Below are 16,925 nucleotides of genomic sequence, written 5' to 3'. Positions count from 1 at the left end.
TTATATCTGACATAAGAAAATTACTATTAGCCATGATGTGAACCAATGTATATGAGGTGCAGAGGTGCCCAAAGATGTACTTACCAAATCCAATGGATGTGTCATGATGATGGGAACGAGTGTTGTTGGGGGGGGGGAAGAGGGGGGGTGGGGGGGTGGGGTTGAATGGGACCTCACATATATATTTTTAATGTAATATTATTACAAAGTCAATAAAAAATAAAAAAATTAAAAAAAAAAAAAAAAGAAAATTACTATTAGAAAAATAATCTTGAATCTTGATTTGCCATGCTTTAAGGAGCCTAAATCAACATGAACCATGATTAAAATATGCCTCAATATTTGTGAAGGGCTTTGGTGTGAATAAAAGAGGAGTTTGCCTCTTCCAAATATAGATTAAACTTTCTTTTATTGGTTTTCCATTTCTGGACACAATGAATTAAGCAGGACTAGATTATTTCTCACACTCAATGTCTAAGAAACAAGTAAAATTTTTGATATGTTGGTATTCAAGACACTGGATATTGGATAATAAAGAAGAGTGACCTCTGAGAAAACGGAAACACATGAGGCCAGCTCTAGGAGGGCCCCAGCTTACTGACTTGAGAGAGTTTACAGGCCACAACACAAAAAGGTAGAACCCACCTGCATCCCTGTGTTGAGAAGATGGAGCTGAGAGTCCAGGGAGGTCAAGGCACTTAGGACTTGGCAGGACAGAGTACAATGGTGAGGAAACAGCTCTGCAGAGGGAGAAACCCGAAAATTCGTAGAGCGTGCCATAGAATATTCAACAGAACACCGATCTGCATATGCATATGAGGAATGTCTCAGACTGGGGAAAGAATGAACCACAATGAGTAGATAGAGATTGACCTGTGTTCCCACACTGCTGGGAGTAGTACCAGTTCCCCAGCAATTTTGGCCACTTTGCCAAAGCTACTGATTCATAGGGCACTGTGTATAATACTCAGAATGGACATACTCACTAGTGAGGGATTGGTAGTTCTACAATGAGGACTCCACCAGATCTATCTAATAAAGACCCAAAAGAACCAAACTGTTTTAACGTAGCTTAACTGAATCACAGAAAAAAAGCATAAGAATATACAGAAGAATACAAAAGTTCTCAGCATTGACCAAAATAAAATTCATAATGTCTTGATTCTAATAATTATGTTTCAGGCTTCTAATGTGGAAAAACACAATCCACAATGAGGAGAAAGCCCAATCTATTGAAATTCACTTAAAACAAATGTAGGAACTAAGAAGCAACAGCAAAATAAGTTTTAAAAAGAAATTACATTCAATGTTGAAAGACAGAAAGCTTTCCCCTAAGGTAAGGAATAAGTAAAGGGTGCTTGGTTTCACCACCACCATTCATTATTGGACTGGAAGATCTAGCCAGATAGATTGGCAAGACAAAGAAATAAAAGACATCTGACTTTGAAAGGTAGAAGCAATACTATCTTTATTCACTGGTGTCATTCTCCTGCATGATCACTTAGTTTTTTAGAAAATAAAAAATCCTCAAAGATCCATAAGAAGATTATTAAAGCAAATAAACAAATTCAGCAAAGTTGCAAAGTAAAAGATTTACATGCAAAACTCAGTTGTGTTTCTATACACCAACAATGTACCATCTGCAGTGGAAATTGAGAAAACAATTCTCTTGACAATAGCATCTCAAAGAAGAAACTAAGTATAAATTTAAAACCAGAGGCAAAGACTTGTACAATTACAACTACAAAACTGTTCAAAAAAATTAAAGAAGACCTAAAGAAATAGAAACATATCCATTTGGAAAGAAAGACAACATCATTAAGATGTCAATACTACACAAGTCTGTCTGTAGATTCAATACAATCTGAATAAAAATTCTAGCAGCATTTTTGTAAAAATGGGAAAGATGATCCTCAAATTCATAGGAAATTGCAAGGAGCACTGAATAGTCAAAACAATCTTGAAAAATAAGAAGTAAGAATGCCTCAGTGATTTTAAAACATACTACAAAGCCATATAGTCAAAAGAGTGTAGTAGTTGCATGAGGATAGATACACAGAACAATGGAATAGGATTCAGAATTTAGAAATGAACACTTACAGCCATTAGCCAACTGTTTTTCAGCAACAGTGCCAGGGAAGGGGAAAGACTAGTCTACCCCAAATAAATACCATATATAAAAGCCAACATACTTCTGAGATTTTGCATCAGTACCCGTTTGGCTGGTGAATACACTTGGAAATCTTTGAAAATGAATAGAAATATTTAAAACATACCAGGGTGTTGTAACTATCAGTGTTGTTGTATGAGCATGACACTGGCTGAAACAGAAAGTCCAAGGTCATGGGTATTACTAAAAGAAAAGCTAAAAATTATAACATGAGATTGCAAAAGACAGTAAAATGTCATGGAAAACATGAATTTGGTTGATATTGCACATATAAGACTGTTTTTACTAAATAAAACTACAAATATACTAGAGAGAAAGTAAAAGAGTAGTAGCTTTGCATGGCAGGGAAGCAGAGAAATTGAATGCGGATAAGTTTTGTTTACTTCTTTTTTGTTTATTATTATTATTGGAATAATGAAAGTACCTAAGAATGATCGAAGTGATGAAAGCAGAAATATGTGATCGCAACAAGTGCATTTGCTGTTCACTTTGGATAGGTTTGTGCTTTGTTATTGTGTATCAATGGGATTGATTTCTTTAGAAAAAAAGAGGGGGATAGAAAAAGACAAAAAATGCTAAATGTCATTTTTATGAAAAAGGGAAATTCAAATCAAAACCACAATGACATAGCATGTCTACACTATGTCATTACTAGGATGGCTATTATTTGAAAAATGGAAAATAAGTTTGATGAAGATATGGAGAAATTGGAACCCTTGTACATTGTTGGTGAGAATGTAAAATGGTACAGGCAATGTGCAAAACATTGGCAAATGGTTTGGCAAAAAGTCACATGTAGAATTATGATAGGATCTGTCAATACAAATGGAGAAAAAGCCCATGAAAAGGTATTCAGTATCATTACCTACTAGGGAAATGCAAATCAAAACAAGAATAACATATCATCTTATACCTCATAGAATGGCCATTATTTAAAAACAAAAACAGAAACAGAAAACTACACGTGCTGGAGAGGATGTGGAGAAATAAGAACATGTCTTCATTGTTGGTGGGAAAGTAGAATGGGGCAGCCACTGAGCAGGACAGTTTGGCTATTCTTCAGGAAGCTAAATATAGAACTGCTGTTGCTGTCCCTCCACTAAGAATACATCCAGCAAAATTGAAAACAGGGACACAAACAGACATTTGCACACCGATATTCAGAGTGACATTATCCACAATTGCCATAAAATGGAAACAACCCAACTGTCCATCAATCGATGAATGGATAAACAAAATGTTGTCCACACATGCAGTGGAATGCTATGGGGCTATAAGAATAGTGAAATTGGGAATTATATGCCAGCATGGATAAACCTTGAGGACATTGTGCTGAGTGAAATAAAGCAGACACAAAATGCCAAATATTGTATGGTCTCACTAATATGATCTAAATACAAAGAATAAGCACATGAAGTTAAAATCTAGAGTATAGGTTACTAGGAGATAGGATGAGGGCTGAGAAGGGGTCCTGATGTGTAATGAATGTGGAATTTTTAATTACCTTGATTGTAAAAGTGCAGTAATGAATAGAGTTTATGGTAAGACATTACAGTGAATATGACACAGCTGGTTTATGAAGGTAATTGTGGCTGAAAGGGGATGTCCGAGGATGTAAAGTTCATTTGAAAGAAAGCTAGAGGAATAATTTAGGGACTGAATAACACCGTGAACCCAGAGATAGATGAAGATTGTGGTTAATAGTACATACACAAGAATGTTCTTCTATAAGCTAAAACAATGTACATCACTATTACAAAGTTGTAAGAATATAGTGATGCAAGGGAAAATACAATTAATATAAGTTATTGAGTATAGTTGACAGTAATGTAATTTTCATACTTCAATGTAAAAAAGGTACTATATAATGACCAATAATAGGAGGGTATTAAATTTTTTTCTTTTAACTATGGAAAATATTCAGTTAAAAAATTTATTGAGGCAATGACTACAAATATCTGTGATGAAAGTAAGTGTCACTGAATGTACACTTTGGAAGGACAGTAGAAGGCATGGGATTGTATAAGCAGTGAATCATGTGGTGGATGGTGGCCTGGGTTTAACAGTACAAATATGAGAGCATTCTCTCATGAATTATAACAAATGTACATTATTAATACATGGTATTAGTAGTAGGGGATTATGAAAAATATGCCTAGTGCAAGCCACAGACCATACTAGAAGTTTTATATATATATATACACACACATATATATATATATATATACACACACACATACATATATATATATATTTATTTATAAGAAAGACGTGTATTTCAGTAGTAACTTTTTGTTGTTGTTGTTAGGCCTGTAGTTTATCAAGGAAGTGAGAGAATAGAATAGAAATGAGAGAATATGACTGATTATGCCTCCCCAGGTATACTTTCTGGCTGCTCCAGCAGAGAGAGCAATTTAGCGCGTGCTGTTACGTTTTCTTTCTTTCTTTCTCTCTTTGCTTTTGTTTAAATGTTACATTCAAAAAATATTAGAGGTCCCCCCACCCCCCTAACCCCACTCCTCGCGCATCAACAACTTCTTTCATCATCCTGGGACATACCTATTTTAATGATGTTTTTTCACTAAATTGTAACAAATTTCCTACAACTATGCAAGGGATGATGTATGGGAATTCTGCAAGCTATGTATGACTGCTCTGTAAGCTCACAACTTCTTTAATAACTTTTTAAAATGTAATTGTAATCCCAGGGAAAACTACTACTAATAAACTATTTATACTACTGTTAGTAGTATAAATGATACATCAAGAGAAGAGATAAAATTAAGTGAAATCAAATGCTCAATTACAACCAGAGAAGGGGATAAAAAGGTTAAAAAAGGAAACAAAGAACAGAAGCCACAAATAGCAAATCATTTCCAAGATGGCAGATTTTAATCCAGCAGTATCTATAATCACTTCAAATGTGAAGTGAAATGATTAACAGCAACATCACAGAGAAGGGAGAGAAACAAGATAATACTTGATTCTAAGGTAACTAAACTACACGTGAAGTAACCAAGGGTTATTTGAAGGTGTATAAACACAGCTGTTAAAAGACAGATGATCCAAATTGCATTAAAAAAAAACAAGACCTCCAAAAGATGCTGTGTACAAGAAACCCTCAAATATGAAGATGCATGTAAATTAAGAGGAATGCATGGGGATGAAGAAAGATATACCATGTGTGATGGATTGGAGCTATGTACCCCCCAAAATTGTTCTTAGACTTTGACTACTCCTGTGAGAGGGAACTCCCATATAGGAGACTACTCTTGTGAAGAGGTAACTTTAGTTAGTGCGTGGCCCAGCTGAGCCAGGGCGGTTTTTAAACCTATTAAGAGAAACATAGAAAAATGTCAACTCATACGACCACAAAATCTAAGGACACTGCCAAGAGAGTGAAAAGACAAGACAAAGATTGGGATAAAATGTTTGCCAAGTATACTTGATGACGGACTTTTAACAAAACTTAATAAAGCAAAAACAAACAACACAATGACAAAATAGGCAAAAGATCTGAACATAAGCTTCACCAAAGAAGATACTATACATGGCAAACACGCAGAGGAAAAGATGTTCAATGTGATTCGTCACTAGGGTCAAGCAAAGCAAAGCCATATAGATATATTACTACTATACACTGATTTAAATGGCTAAAATTATAAATACTTAATTAAGACCCAGAGTTGGCAAAAAAGTGGAAGAACTGGAACCCTCCCATACTGCTGGTGAGAATGTAAAATGTTACCACCATCTTTGAAAATAATTTCCCAATTCACAAGAATATAGTCTATTCCTATCCAATGATTTCATTTCAGAAAGCAAAATATCCATACAAAGACTTGTACATAAATGTCCATAGGAGTCTTATTTGTAATAACTGCAGACCTGGAAACCATCAAAATCTCCATCAGCAGGTGAATGAATAAGCAATCGATGGTTCAGGCATAAAATGGAATCCTACTCAGCCAGAAAAAGCACTGAACTACTGATATGCTGAACCAAAAGGATGAAACTCAAAGTAATTATGCTGAGAGAAATAAGCTGGCAAAAACTGCTTACTGAATGTCTTAGCTTGCCAGGCCTGCTATGACAAATTCTTCACAATACATTGGCTCAAATAACAGGAATTCGTGGTCTCGCAGTTTTGGAGGGTAGAGGTTCAAAGGCAAGCTCTCACCAGGCCATGCTTTCTCATAGTCTGTAGCATTCTGTCACTCGTGACAACACTTGGGTTTCCCTGGCTTGCTTTTCTCCTGACTTCTTCTCCTCCAGTGGCTGTCTCTGACAGACTTCTGCTTCTTCTGACTTCTGGCTTCTACTGACCACTGTGCCCAATTTTCTTTGCTTGGAAGTTTCCCGCCTCATGAATTAAGGCCTGCCCTAATTCTTTTTGGCCACATCTAAGTAGGATCTTCCAAGGTCCTATTTTCAAAGAAATTATTCACATCCAAAGGGATGTAGCTGAAGCACTGAACTTGTTCTTTGTTCAGTCTCCAACACTGAATGATTACATGTATATAAAACTTCTAGAAAATGAAAATAAGCTATACTAAGAGATCAATGGTGGGTATGCGGTAAGAGGAAGGGAGGCCAAAGGAGCAAGAGGAAACTTTTGGAAGTGAAGAATGTGCCAATGACCGTGATTATAGTGATGCCTTCACAGGTATACACACGTTTTGAAGTAGTATACTTTAAATATGCCAAGTTTAAGTATGCAGTGCATTGTGTCAACTTATACCTTGGAAATCTGTTGAAACCTACTTCATTCAAAGTATTTACTGAGTCAAATTTCTAAATATTGATGACATTCCAATCTTCGGTGTAAGCTTTGAGTATCCCATTTGCTAGAGAAATGGCTGCTCAGTGGGGCCACACTTTAGATCCTTCACTGTAACAAAGGTGGAAGGAGCTCCTGAGTGGTGGAGCTTGGAACATTTCTCTTGCAAATTCACCTCCCTATGGAATCTCCTCCCACATTGTAGGAAAATCCATGTCCTTCAAATATGAATCCCAAAAAGGAAATCAGTTTACTGCTGAACAAAGGTACTAGATGAAAAAATGAAGACATAGAACAATATAATTGTTCTAACGATGAAAATGCATCAGAAAATTGTTTTTGCAAAGCAGACCTAAATTGTAACCTAACATTACCAAAGGAACCTAAAATTTAGTAAAGCAGGTACAGCTAGGGAAGGGCCACCATGGTGCAGTGCACCCGGGAGCTCAAAGCAGACATGGCCAGAGGAGAGGAGGCTGTGCTCAGACAGAGAAAGATTTTTAAAATGACGTGAGAACTCAGAGAATAATTATGAAAAAGTGAGATGGAACCCATTAGAAAAGAAAACAAGTAATGAGGAGAATGGAGGTGAACAGACACCACAGAGAACAGAGGACAGGACACTGCATATAGGAAAGAGTAAGGGACTTCTACTGTAACATTAAAATTGACAGGATTTTTTTCTTAACAGGATTGCACAAGTTTACATTTGTCACTTAGGTATATGGGTCATTTCAGTTTCTTTCTCTCATAAGTGATCTATTAATAACTCAGTCTATTTATATGACTCATCCAAGGTTGTATATATTTATTCATAAGATTTAGATAGGGAACTTTTATATGGGTTGCTCTATTTAATGATAACAAGGGAAGGCGTTGGAAAGAGAAATATCAGCTGAGGTTTTACTCTTCTGGCATGGGAAGTTCCATATGAGTTCTTTGCTTTTAACACAACTGTTGTGGGCTCTGGTTCTTCACTCTGCTGAGAACAGTGGTGGATTCATGCAATAATAAATACACCTGAAGATTTTATCTGTCCACAAAATAGGGAAAATTGATTAAATGTCTGCCGCTGCACCTGAAGTGGATGTGTGATTTCACTGGTGCACCTCCTATGACTTATAAAACATGGTGGAGCATTCTGCCCCATTGTCTGGGTAGACCAACCATGTCTAGTGGAATAGACCTGGAGCATCCCTTTCCCCTGGATACAAATTGAATGCTTCTCACTGGTTATTATCCATTATGCAGTGGTACCCCTAATAGAGTTCTCAAGGAAACTCCTTTTCCATCAGAGAGATGATTCTACACAGACCAGAACAATGGGACTTAGGGAGGGGAAGAAAAAAAGAGGAATGGGAGGCACAAGGTACTACTGATTAGAGGAAAAACCCATGAATTCCCACTTACTTCCTTCTTTCATGTTCTAACCCAAAATACCAACCAGCCCATTTCACCAAAAGATCACTCTGTCATGCAAAACACTTCAGTTTTCAAAATCACCCTCCCACCTTTTCTACCAGCAGAGAAATCTTTGGGAATGGAACTGAAAATCTTAGTGCCTCACAAGAAGTTTAATCCTGTCCTTACCTAATGTAATTAAGGTTTCTATCTGTGCAACAAGTCCAAACAAGCAACCTCACCCCAATTGTGCCAATGATAAGTACAATGTTCAGAATTTCTTTCATGAGTTTAAAAACCTCGCAAAACTATTGAAGGGTCCCTATCTAGGAATTAACAGATGAATCCTGAGAAAGACAACAAACCCTGCCACATCAGAGATGAGCAGAGGAAGAGACATGGCCTTTTCTTTCACTATCACATCACATTATTTCCACAGCTCAGCCTGAGAACATCTTTTTATAGTTGATCTTTCTTCTATTGCAGATTTTCTCCCTGGGAGCAGGAGGTCTGTACGAGGATGTCATTTGGTGAATGAGCTTATATTAATGGAGGAGGTGGAGGCAGAGAAAAGAGGAATGAACCGTTGCAGGATGGGTAGTACTACACAGTACCCTACAGGAGATTTTACCTAGAGTTTAATGGCATTCACACAATGAATATTGATTAAATCTCTGTGCAGTGACATATACAAGGGGGTACAGGTGGAGCCCTCCACTGTGAGAACTTCACATTATGGTCAAGCATTCCCTTGATAAAGTTTAAACGTGCACACAAATTGAGAACTATAAAGGAAGAAAGAATGTCCCATGATAGAGAATATTAGACAGAGGAGAGCTCTCTATCCATGGAAGAGAAGAGCAGTGTCCCAGCCTCCCTGAATGTAATTTAGTACAAAGGTCCAGGGTCTATAGAACTTAGATGAGTCTCCTCTTTTCTTTCAGAACCCTGTGTACGATTGGAGCCCTGACATACAGGGAATCATCCTCAGTTCTGCCTTTTATGGCTCACTCTTAGTCCATATTCCTATTGGATACATCTCTGGAATATATTCTATAAAGAAAACGGTTGGCTCTGCAATGCTCCTCTGCTCATTGTTGAACCTGCTCATCCCACTAGCTGCCAACCTTGGAAAAACTACAATCATCTTGTGTCGAGTACTCCAGGGCATTGCCCAGGTATCGAGGTCATGCAAAAATTGAACCAAGGTTAAGTTCCTGGAAGTACCAGAGATCAATTGACCTGATCCTTCTCATTTCAGAATATAGTAGCAACAGGTCAGCATGAAATATGGGTCCGATGGGCACCCCCCTTGGAACGAGGCCGACTTACCAGTATAAGTTTATCAGGTAAGGGATTAGGGCCTTGTATGCTGAAATCACGCTTTCATTTCATGATGTCATGTTCTTCCTTAGACCCTTAGGATACACGTTTGGAACTGCTAAAGGTCTTGGAAATTATCTATTCAAGAATCCTAGATTTAAACATGGAGAAAAAGGCTAGGATGGAGCAGGAGCTTTATTATCCTAAGAAACAGAGAAAAAGAAAGGGAGAAAAGGAAATATTTTATTCTCTTCTGTTTATTTTTATTCTACACACATTTATTTGTCAGGATGTTGTTCACTGTGACATGAGGCTATAGTAACTCTACCTGCAGATGTGTGCATTAATTTGGTTAATTAATTTTGTGCCTTCTGACTAGGGTTTGTGGTGGGACCCTTCATTGCCCTGTTGGTAACTGGATTAATCTGTCAGGCCCTGGGCTGGCCAATGGTCTTCTATATTTTTGGTGAGTCTCTTTCTACAGAATCCTGGTTATTTTTCAGAATTAAGGCAGGGAAAATAAAAACCTAATATATGTTAAATATTCCTATGAAGTTAGTGATGCTAAGGTGTGTGAACTCCATTGAAAATATTGTGGATGTCAAGATGTCCATATTTGCATATGGAAAGGCCCAGACTCAGTAATAATTTTGGGAAGGAAAAGAGAATTTATTTATGACCCACCAGATTCAGGACCTTTCTGTTCAAAACCCCAGCCTCGAATAAGATATTTGCATTTCTTTTATACAGAGGAAGGGTTAAATGGTCCTTTGTTTCAGTGCTCAATAAGTTTGAATTAACAAATATCCCCTACATTCTAGGTAAGCTTTTAGCATGAACTTCATATATCCTAGGTAAGCTTTTAGCATGAACTTCATACATTCCATGTAATGATTTAACAGATTTGGTTTGCATTCATCCTGAATTTTAAAGTTTATAGAGTTTACATTGCTTGACTGTTTTTCTGGGACTGGAATTGTTGCCCTGGTTACCAAGGGCAGGGCTGCAGCTGTCACACAGATCAGGTTATCTACAAAGACATGAACAGCCCCCACCCATGGCCTATATCATTTCCCCTTTATGCCAGCTTAACTTGCAAGAAGAAAGGAGAGAACGAAATCACCATTTGTGAACTTCTGATGATAAGGCATGCATTGTGAGGAACTTTCCTTGCCTTCCTGTGCCTTCCCAGCACTGGGCTTTGTCCTTCTCAGCCTCATCCCCTGCAGACCTATCCTCTTCCACTTCTCACTACACCTTGTCTTCAGAGTTTGCCCCAGGCTCCTTCTCCTCCAGGACTCTATTCCTTAGCTACACAATGTCATCTGTGCTGAGGGTCAGTTGTCACTTACCATGTATCCCTGGGCAAGTAGCCTGGCATTTCTGAGCCTCAGTTCTCTCCCTCTGACAATGAGCTGCTGCTCATGTCATATGGATTTTTTGAAGGTTAGATAGAGACATCCACATTGCACAGGCCCCTAGTGGGTGCTCATGTCTTTCCACTCACATTTTGCTTTGAGATTGGGCTCTGAGGTTTCAGCATGAGATAAAAAGCGTATATTGTCACGGTTTCTTTCAACCATTTCTAAAGGTTGTCATAAAAACCTAAAATCTGACAACAGGCTGTGCCTTTCCCCCTAGTCTGGCCCTGTTCTCTCTCACCCTGACCTCCTCCCACCCTGCACCTGTCACACCTGTCACACTGGCACTTGGTTCAGGCCTTGGCATTTACTCTTCCCCCTGCTTGGAGGTCCTTTGGCCCAGAAGCCCACAGAGGTGTGCCCTCTTTCCCTTATAATTTCTGTCCTTTTCTCTGTCACTTTCTGACATTTAATACATTTCACTCACTTTTTAAAAAACTATTTATTTATTTATTATCCCCACTCCCTCCTGTCCCTCCCATTTTTCAACTGTTATCTGCGTTCATGCACCAAATGTAGATGTAGAGAGGTGCTCATTCTCTTGCACCATGTCACCTCCCTGGCCTGCTCTTCTCTTATTGTCTTTCCTCTCTGCCCCTTTTTGTTGCTTCTTCTTGCTGCATCAGTTCTCTGTATCAGTCAGCACTGAGAGTGGCCAGCACTCTGCATAGGCCAGATCTCCCCTTGGGCCAGCTCACCACGTGGGCCTGCTTGTCTTAACCAGGACATCCTGAGTATCGAACTCTGGACATCCTATATGGCAAATGGGACCCCAGTCATTTAATCCACTTCACATTCACTTATTTTTTTAATGTTCACATTTCTTTTCCACTAATACATAAACTCCTTGAAGGCAGGAATTGTTTCTATTTTATTCCCAGCAGTGTCCCAGCACCTAGAATAGACCAGGGCATGTAATGGATATTGAATCACTACTTGTCAAATGAATGAAAACATTTCTGCAAGATTGACCAGTGAGCTCCACCTACTCCCTGTCCTAAACCAGGGTTCTCTAAGGCCAGGTATTTGGTACAGGAAGTTCAGAAACAAGAAGCAAGCTGGCCAACTCTTCTAGGACTCAACAATGAACTAGCCTGGGCTGCATCTAAGGAACAAGGCTGCAGGTAGCTCTCAGAGCTGCTGATTTTCCAACCTTGTGAGATCAGCTTTGCTTCTGACCTGGGCTTGATGTGCTGGAAGATGTAGGAATCTGTAGAGATGAGGGCTGATGGCAGGAGACTGAGTTGTTGTGAATGAAGGCACGGTGAGGGGAAGTGCTTAGCACCATTTCCTTAAAGTTCATTCTGCAGGCAGGGACAGTGTTGGATGCAGGGAGGCCTCTAAGAAGTGAGAACTTTGTAGCAAATTCTCAAAAGAAAAAGAGGTCAAACTTTAGGATTAATAAACTGGAAAATGTCATTTAGGAAAGAGTCCAACCAAAGAGAGAAATGATTCCAAGTCTGATTTTCCCACTTTGACAGGCGCGTGTGGCTGTGCCCTTTGTCTTCCCTGGTTCATCCTGGTTTATGATGACCCAAAGGACCACCCTTGCATCAGCATCAGTGAGAAGGAGTACATCACCTCCTCCACTATACAGCAGGTAGAACCCAGATGCTCTGCATCATACCCATCCCTGGTTCTGTCTAAGCATGTTGTGAATGTTTGTTTGTGCTAATTCTTCATGGGTTCCTTTCCAGTTCAGCTCAAAGAGACAATCTGTGCCCATCAAGGCTATGCTTAAGTCTCTTCCATTCTGGGCTATTTCCATTGGGAATCTTGGTTATCACTGGACAAATACTACCATGATTCTGTACAGCCCAATGTTTATCAACTCCATGTTTGATGTTAATATAAGAGAGGTGAGTAAACCTTGACCCATATCTGTGCTTTCTCATTCATTGGTACTGAAGTTGCAATGGCAGTGTTTAGCGGATAGTTTTTACCTGGAGACTCACCATTCTAGTTGTGATGCCAGCACAACCTGGGACAAAAGTCACAGGTGTCTACACCGTGCCTGCCACCTGCCACTGTGTGCCCCACAATCATCCCTGCCATTCAATCTCTGACTGTACTTGCGTACTTGGAAGCTCAATGGCACCGTCCCCTGCTGGTTCTGGGCTCCTTCCTTGAAAGCCCCATGGTTAAGGCCCTGACAGCCTCCCCACCTCAGCAAACCAAGCCCTGACTTGGTTCTATTTCTCCAAGGACTGGCATCTCATATCACAACCCTTTTACAGGTACGACTTAGAGAAGCACTGACCTATGGACCTCTCTGTTGCATGGTGAAGGGTTAACAGAGAAGATCCTTTAGAAATGGATCTGGGGTTTCATTTTGGGGCACTCTGCAATGAGCATCCATTCACCCAGCCTAAGGCCAGTGTAACAGTTTGATCATCTGAGCTCTCTCTGACTCAGTTTTCTCTTCCATGAAACCATGGATTTGTTGTAAGGATGAGTAGCCCAAAGTAAGCACAAGGTACCTTTGCAACGGCTATGGCTGTCACCTCAGTGTTTTCAGGGCCAGCACTTCCCCTCTTCCTACCTGCTGCCCAGTGCTCTCATGTCCCTGGAGTTTTAAGTAGAAATTAGACAGATTTTGACAACTGTAACTGACCTCAAAACTTTTTTCTCTCTCGGTTGGTGCAGCCCCAGTGTAATTCTTGGGTTGAAATTTGATAGATTCCTGTAAGTGCATATGGGCTTTAAATACTGAATTTCAGTGCAGGTATTACTCAGTATAAGTGCTACTTTTGCCATCATACGCACTCTCACATGCTTCCTCCCCAGAATGGATGGCTGTCTGCCCTCCCCTACTTGTTTGCCTGGATCTTTGGCATCCTCGCAGGCCAGATGTCAGACTTCTTCCAGTCCAGGAATATTTTCAGCCTACTCACCATTCGGAAACTCTTCACCTCTCTAGGTAAGGAAGAGTCAGGACTTTCAACCCAGGGTGGGGGAGTCACTGTACCCCATCAGGGGGATTCTCCTGACTGTCTTCTGCACCTCTCCCCAGGGCTTCTCCTTCCTGCCCTCTTCAGTGTGTGCCTGCTTTACTTGAGTCACAGCTTCCTCAGCACTATTATTTTCCTGATACTGATTATTGCAACCCAAAACTTCAATACGGTTGGGACATTTCTGAATGCGTTGGATATTGCTCCCAGGTAGGGTTTTTAAAAATCCCTTTCTTTCTTGCATCCAAGCTCTCAAGGGGGACTGAAATTTTCAGACACTTTGGAGTTTATAGCCATTAGGCCAAAAGTTCTAGAATGGCATCTCTGCATGTCAGGCACAGAAAGTAGGAATTAATTCTCTCTATATTAGTATTTGTAAGTTTATGAGCCTCTCCTCTATATATAAACACACACAGCTTAGGAATCAAGAGCACTGCTCTGGAGTCAGAGGCTGTTGGGTTTCAGCACCACCACAGCTATTTACCTCCAGCAAGTTACTTCCCTTCTCTCTTCCTGTCTTCTCCCCTATAAAATGGCAGGAATAAGAAAATACTTCCCTCTTAGGGTTATGACAAATAGTTCATCTCAAGTACATCTCGAATTGTTGGCTGCTCCATTGTATGCCTGATTATGTCTTATAATCTCCTCATGTCAGCCCACCAATATTAGTCATTTTTTCTTTGCACATAAGGAAACTGAGGTTTAGATAATTGTGAGCCCAGGATCTCCCCACTGGTTTGGCTTTTCCTTGGTATGTGAATCCAGATTTTTTGACTCATCTCTCTCTTCTCTGCTAAACCGTGTTTCAAGAGGTAATAAGGGTGACTAATGGAACCAGCTCTGCCACTTGCAGAAGCCCAGGGAAGGCGTGCACATTTTGCTTCGTGGGCTGATACACCCTGGAGAACAGAGATCTAATGTGTACAGCATTCTCTCAACTTGTGTTAAGCAGCAGCCCTGGGCTACAGAGGCAAAATCAACCAAGTGTTACCCTCTTTCTCATAATTCTGTAAGAGTACTACCCACCAGATACATGTGTGGTGAATGCCAGGGCAACGAGGACATGGGTACATTTCATGTGTCCTGTTTGGAGACCCTCCTTAAAAGTATTTGGAGTTGTTCTGATTATTTGACACAGTGCAGAAAGAACAGTGCACAAATTTCTATTCAGAAAGGAAGTGAAATAAGGAACTATACATAAATAGGTAAAGAAAACTATGAATAGCTACCATTTATGGGTACTTTTTATGTGCCTGGCATGCCCCAGTTTGAGTGTGAGAATACTATCTCCATACAATGGGTGAGGAAGCAACATGCCAGGAAGATAGCTGATGTAAAGTCACATGGACAGCAGGAAGTCAAGTGACAGTTTATGTGAAGGCATGCCTGCCACCAAAGCTGACTGTCTGTAGTTCCTTCCTCACCTGTGATACCTACAAGTGCTTGCTCAGTAGGATGTGAATTACCTCTGCCAGCAAAGGTGTGGAAAACATACAACTTGACCTGAACTGCATCATTCTAATGGCCAAAATCCATATTAGCCAGTTACTTTTCTAGTGTCAGAGACAGTACAGGTACAATCTGGAAAAAATTCTTATTCTCTGAAGCTAGTTCAACCTCATTTTCTAGGGCATTATGTGTTATATTTCAAGCATATTGATTTCTCTTGCTCAAACTAATTTTCATTAGTGAATGGAGACAAAATTTATTTAAGAATGAATGTTCCATATCATGTACCTCTCTCTCCTCTTGAAGGGAATTGTAGACTTATGCCTTTGGGGTCAAATTTCCAAATTATTCTCTTAGGGGATTTGGGTCTTTCTTAGAATTTTAAAGTTGGGCAAAGGGATGGCATCCATTGGGGAAAGAGAGAAGTGGCAAAAAAGATGTCCTGGAAGGAAGACAAGTCACATAGAAGTGGTTTTTTTCAAAATATTGGGGGACTAGAATGAGTGAGATAATGATGATAGAGGTGAAGTGGCTACCATCTCCTTCGGGATATCAAGAGTGGAAATGCACAGGGTTCTCAAGATGGTCTATTGTATTTCAGAAGGCATTGTCACCCCATTGACACTCTTAAAGGGCTACTATACCAGAGATTAAGATTGTTTTGTATGATTTGTGAATGATGGAATGTGCAGACCTGAAATTCCCTATGCATGGGAATGAACTATAGTCAGACATCAGACTTCTACTAAATGATAATCCAATGAAATATTAAAACCATTAAAATTTCACCATGGGCTGTTGTAGCTGTACATTAAGCAGTTTGAGGTGAGTTTTCTCCACAGAACTGTCCAGCACTAGAACAACCTCAAGATTGTTTCTATGCACATATCATATATCCACTGGCAGGAGGATTTGCCATCTAAAGCTCTTACCTTGCTACACTAAGACTAGTGAGTTACAGCATCCTGTGAATGTGTTCAGAGGAATTTTCATGGCACTCAGGGTCCTGATGCTGGGGATTTGCTAACATCTCTGACCTTGGAATGGAAGCATCTTTTTGTAAAAAATGTCAAATCCTCCCCCACAGTCACATCACTATTGGACCACCAGGTAGAATGGGGCATTTTGTGGCTGACTGATTCTCCAGCTAATACCAATTAGGAAAGGCCAGATAAAACTCCAGTGTATACACTGATCAGCATCAGGGAGAAGCAGAGGCAGCCAGGACACCTGAGGGTAGCACCTCCAGAGATGAGATGACAGTCTCATGGTCTTTGCCCATCCTGAGGGCTGGAAGGAAACTGTTGATGTGGGGTAAGCCCTGGCAGAACTCGAATGCTGTGGAAAGAGTAATCAGCAAAGCATTTGGTAATTGTGCAGGGCTAGGGTGATAATACTAAAAATCTAAGTGGCCTTAAACACAATGTCAG

At 39.8% G+C, this 16,925-nt stretch overlaps 1 protein-coding gene and 1 long non-coding RNA gene across 3 annotated transcripts in view; one reads left to right on the top strand and one right to left on the bottom strand.

The window, feature by feature from the left end:
* LOC139437311 (uncharacterized) overlaps window positions 1–16,925 on the bottom strand; it is a 211,341-nt gene that overhangs the window by 20,500 nt on the left and 173,916 nt on the right. The gene's annotated exons all lie outside the window — the stretch shown is intronic.
* LOC101441584 (sodium-dependent phosphate transport protein 1-like) overlaps window positions 1–16,925 on the top strand; it is a 45,792-nt gene that overhangs the window by 18,095 nt on the left and 10,772 nt on the right. The window contains exons 4-10 of the mRNA XM_004475789.5: window positions 9,296–9,529; window positions 9,613–9,700; window positions 10,054–10,140; window positions 12,577–12,695; window positions 12,793–12,954; window positions 13,883–14,015; window positions 14,109–14,256. Coding sequence (XP_004475846.1) covers window positions 9,296–9,529; window positions 9,613–9,700; window positions 10,054–10,140; window positions 12,577–12,695; window positions 12,793–12,954; window positions 13,883–14,015; window positions 14,109–14,256 — 971 coding nt within the window. The remainder of the gene's footprint in view (window positions 1–9,295; window positions 9,530–9,612; window positions 9,701–10,053; window positions 10,141–12,576; window positions 12,696–12,792; window positions 12,955–13,882; window positions 14,016–14,108; window positions 14,257–16,925) is intronic.

Source organism: Dasypus novemcinctus, chromosome 22 (assembly GCF_030445035.2).
Source record: "Dasypus novemcinctus isolate mDasNov1 chromosome 22, mDasNov1.1.hap2, whole genome shotgun sequence".
Taxonomy (NCBI): domain Eukaryota; kingdom Metazoa; phylum Chordata; class Mammalia; order Cingulata; family Dasypodidae; genus Dasypus; species Dasypus novemcinctus.
Note: the sequence above shows the minus strand (reverse complement) of the source record. Positions and strands in the feature narration are given on the sequence as shown.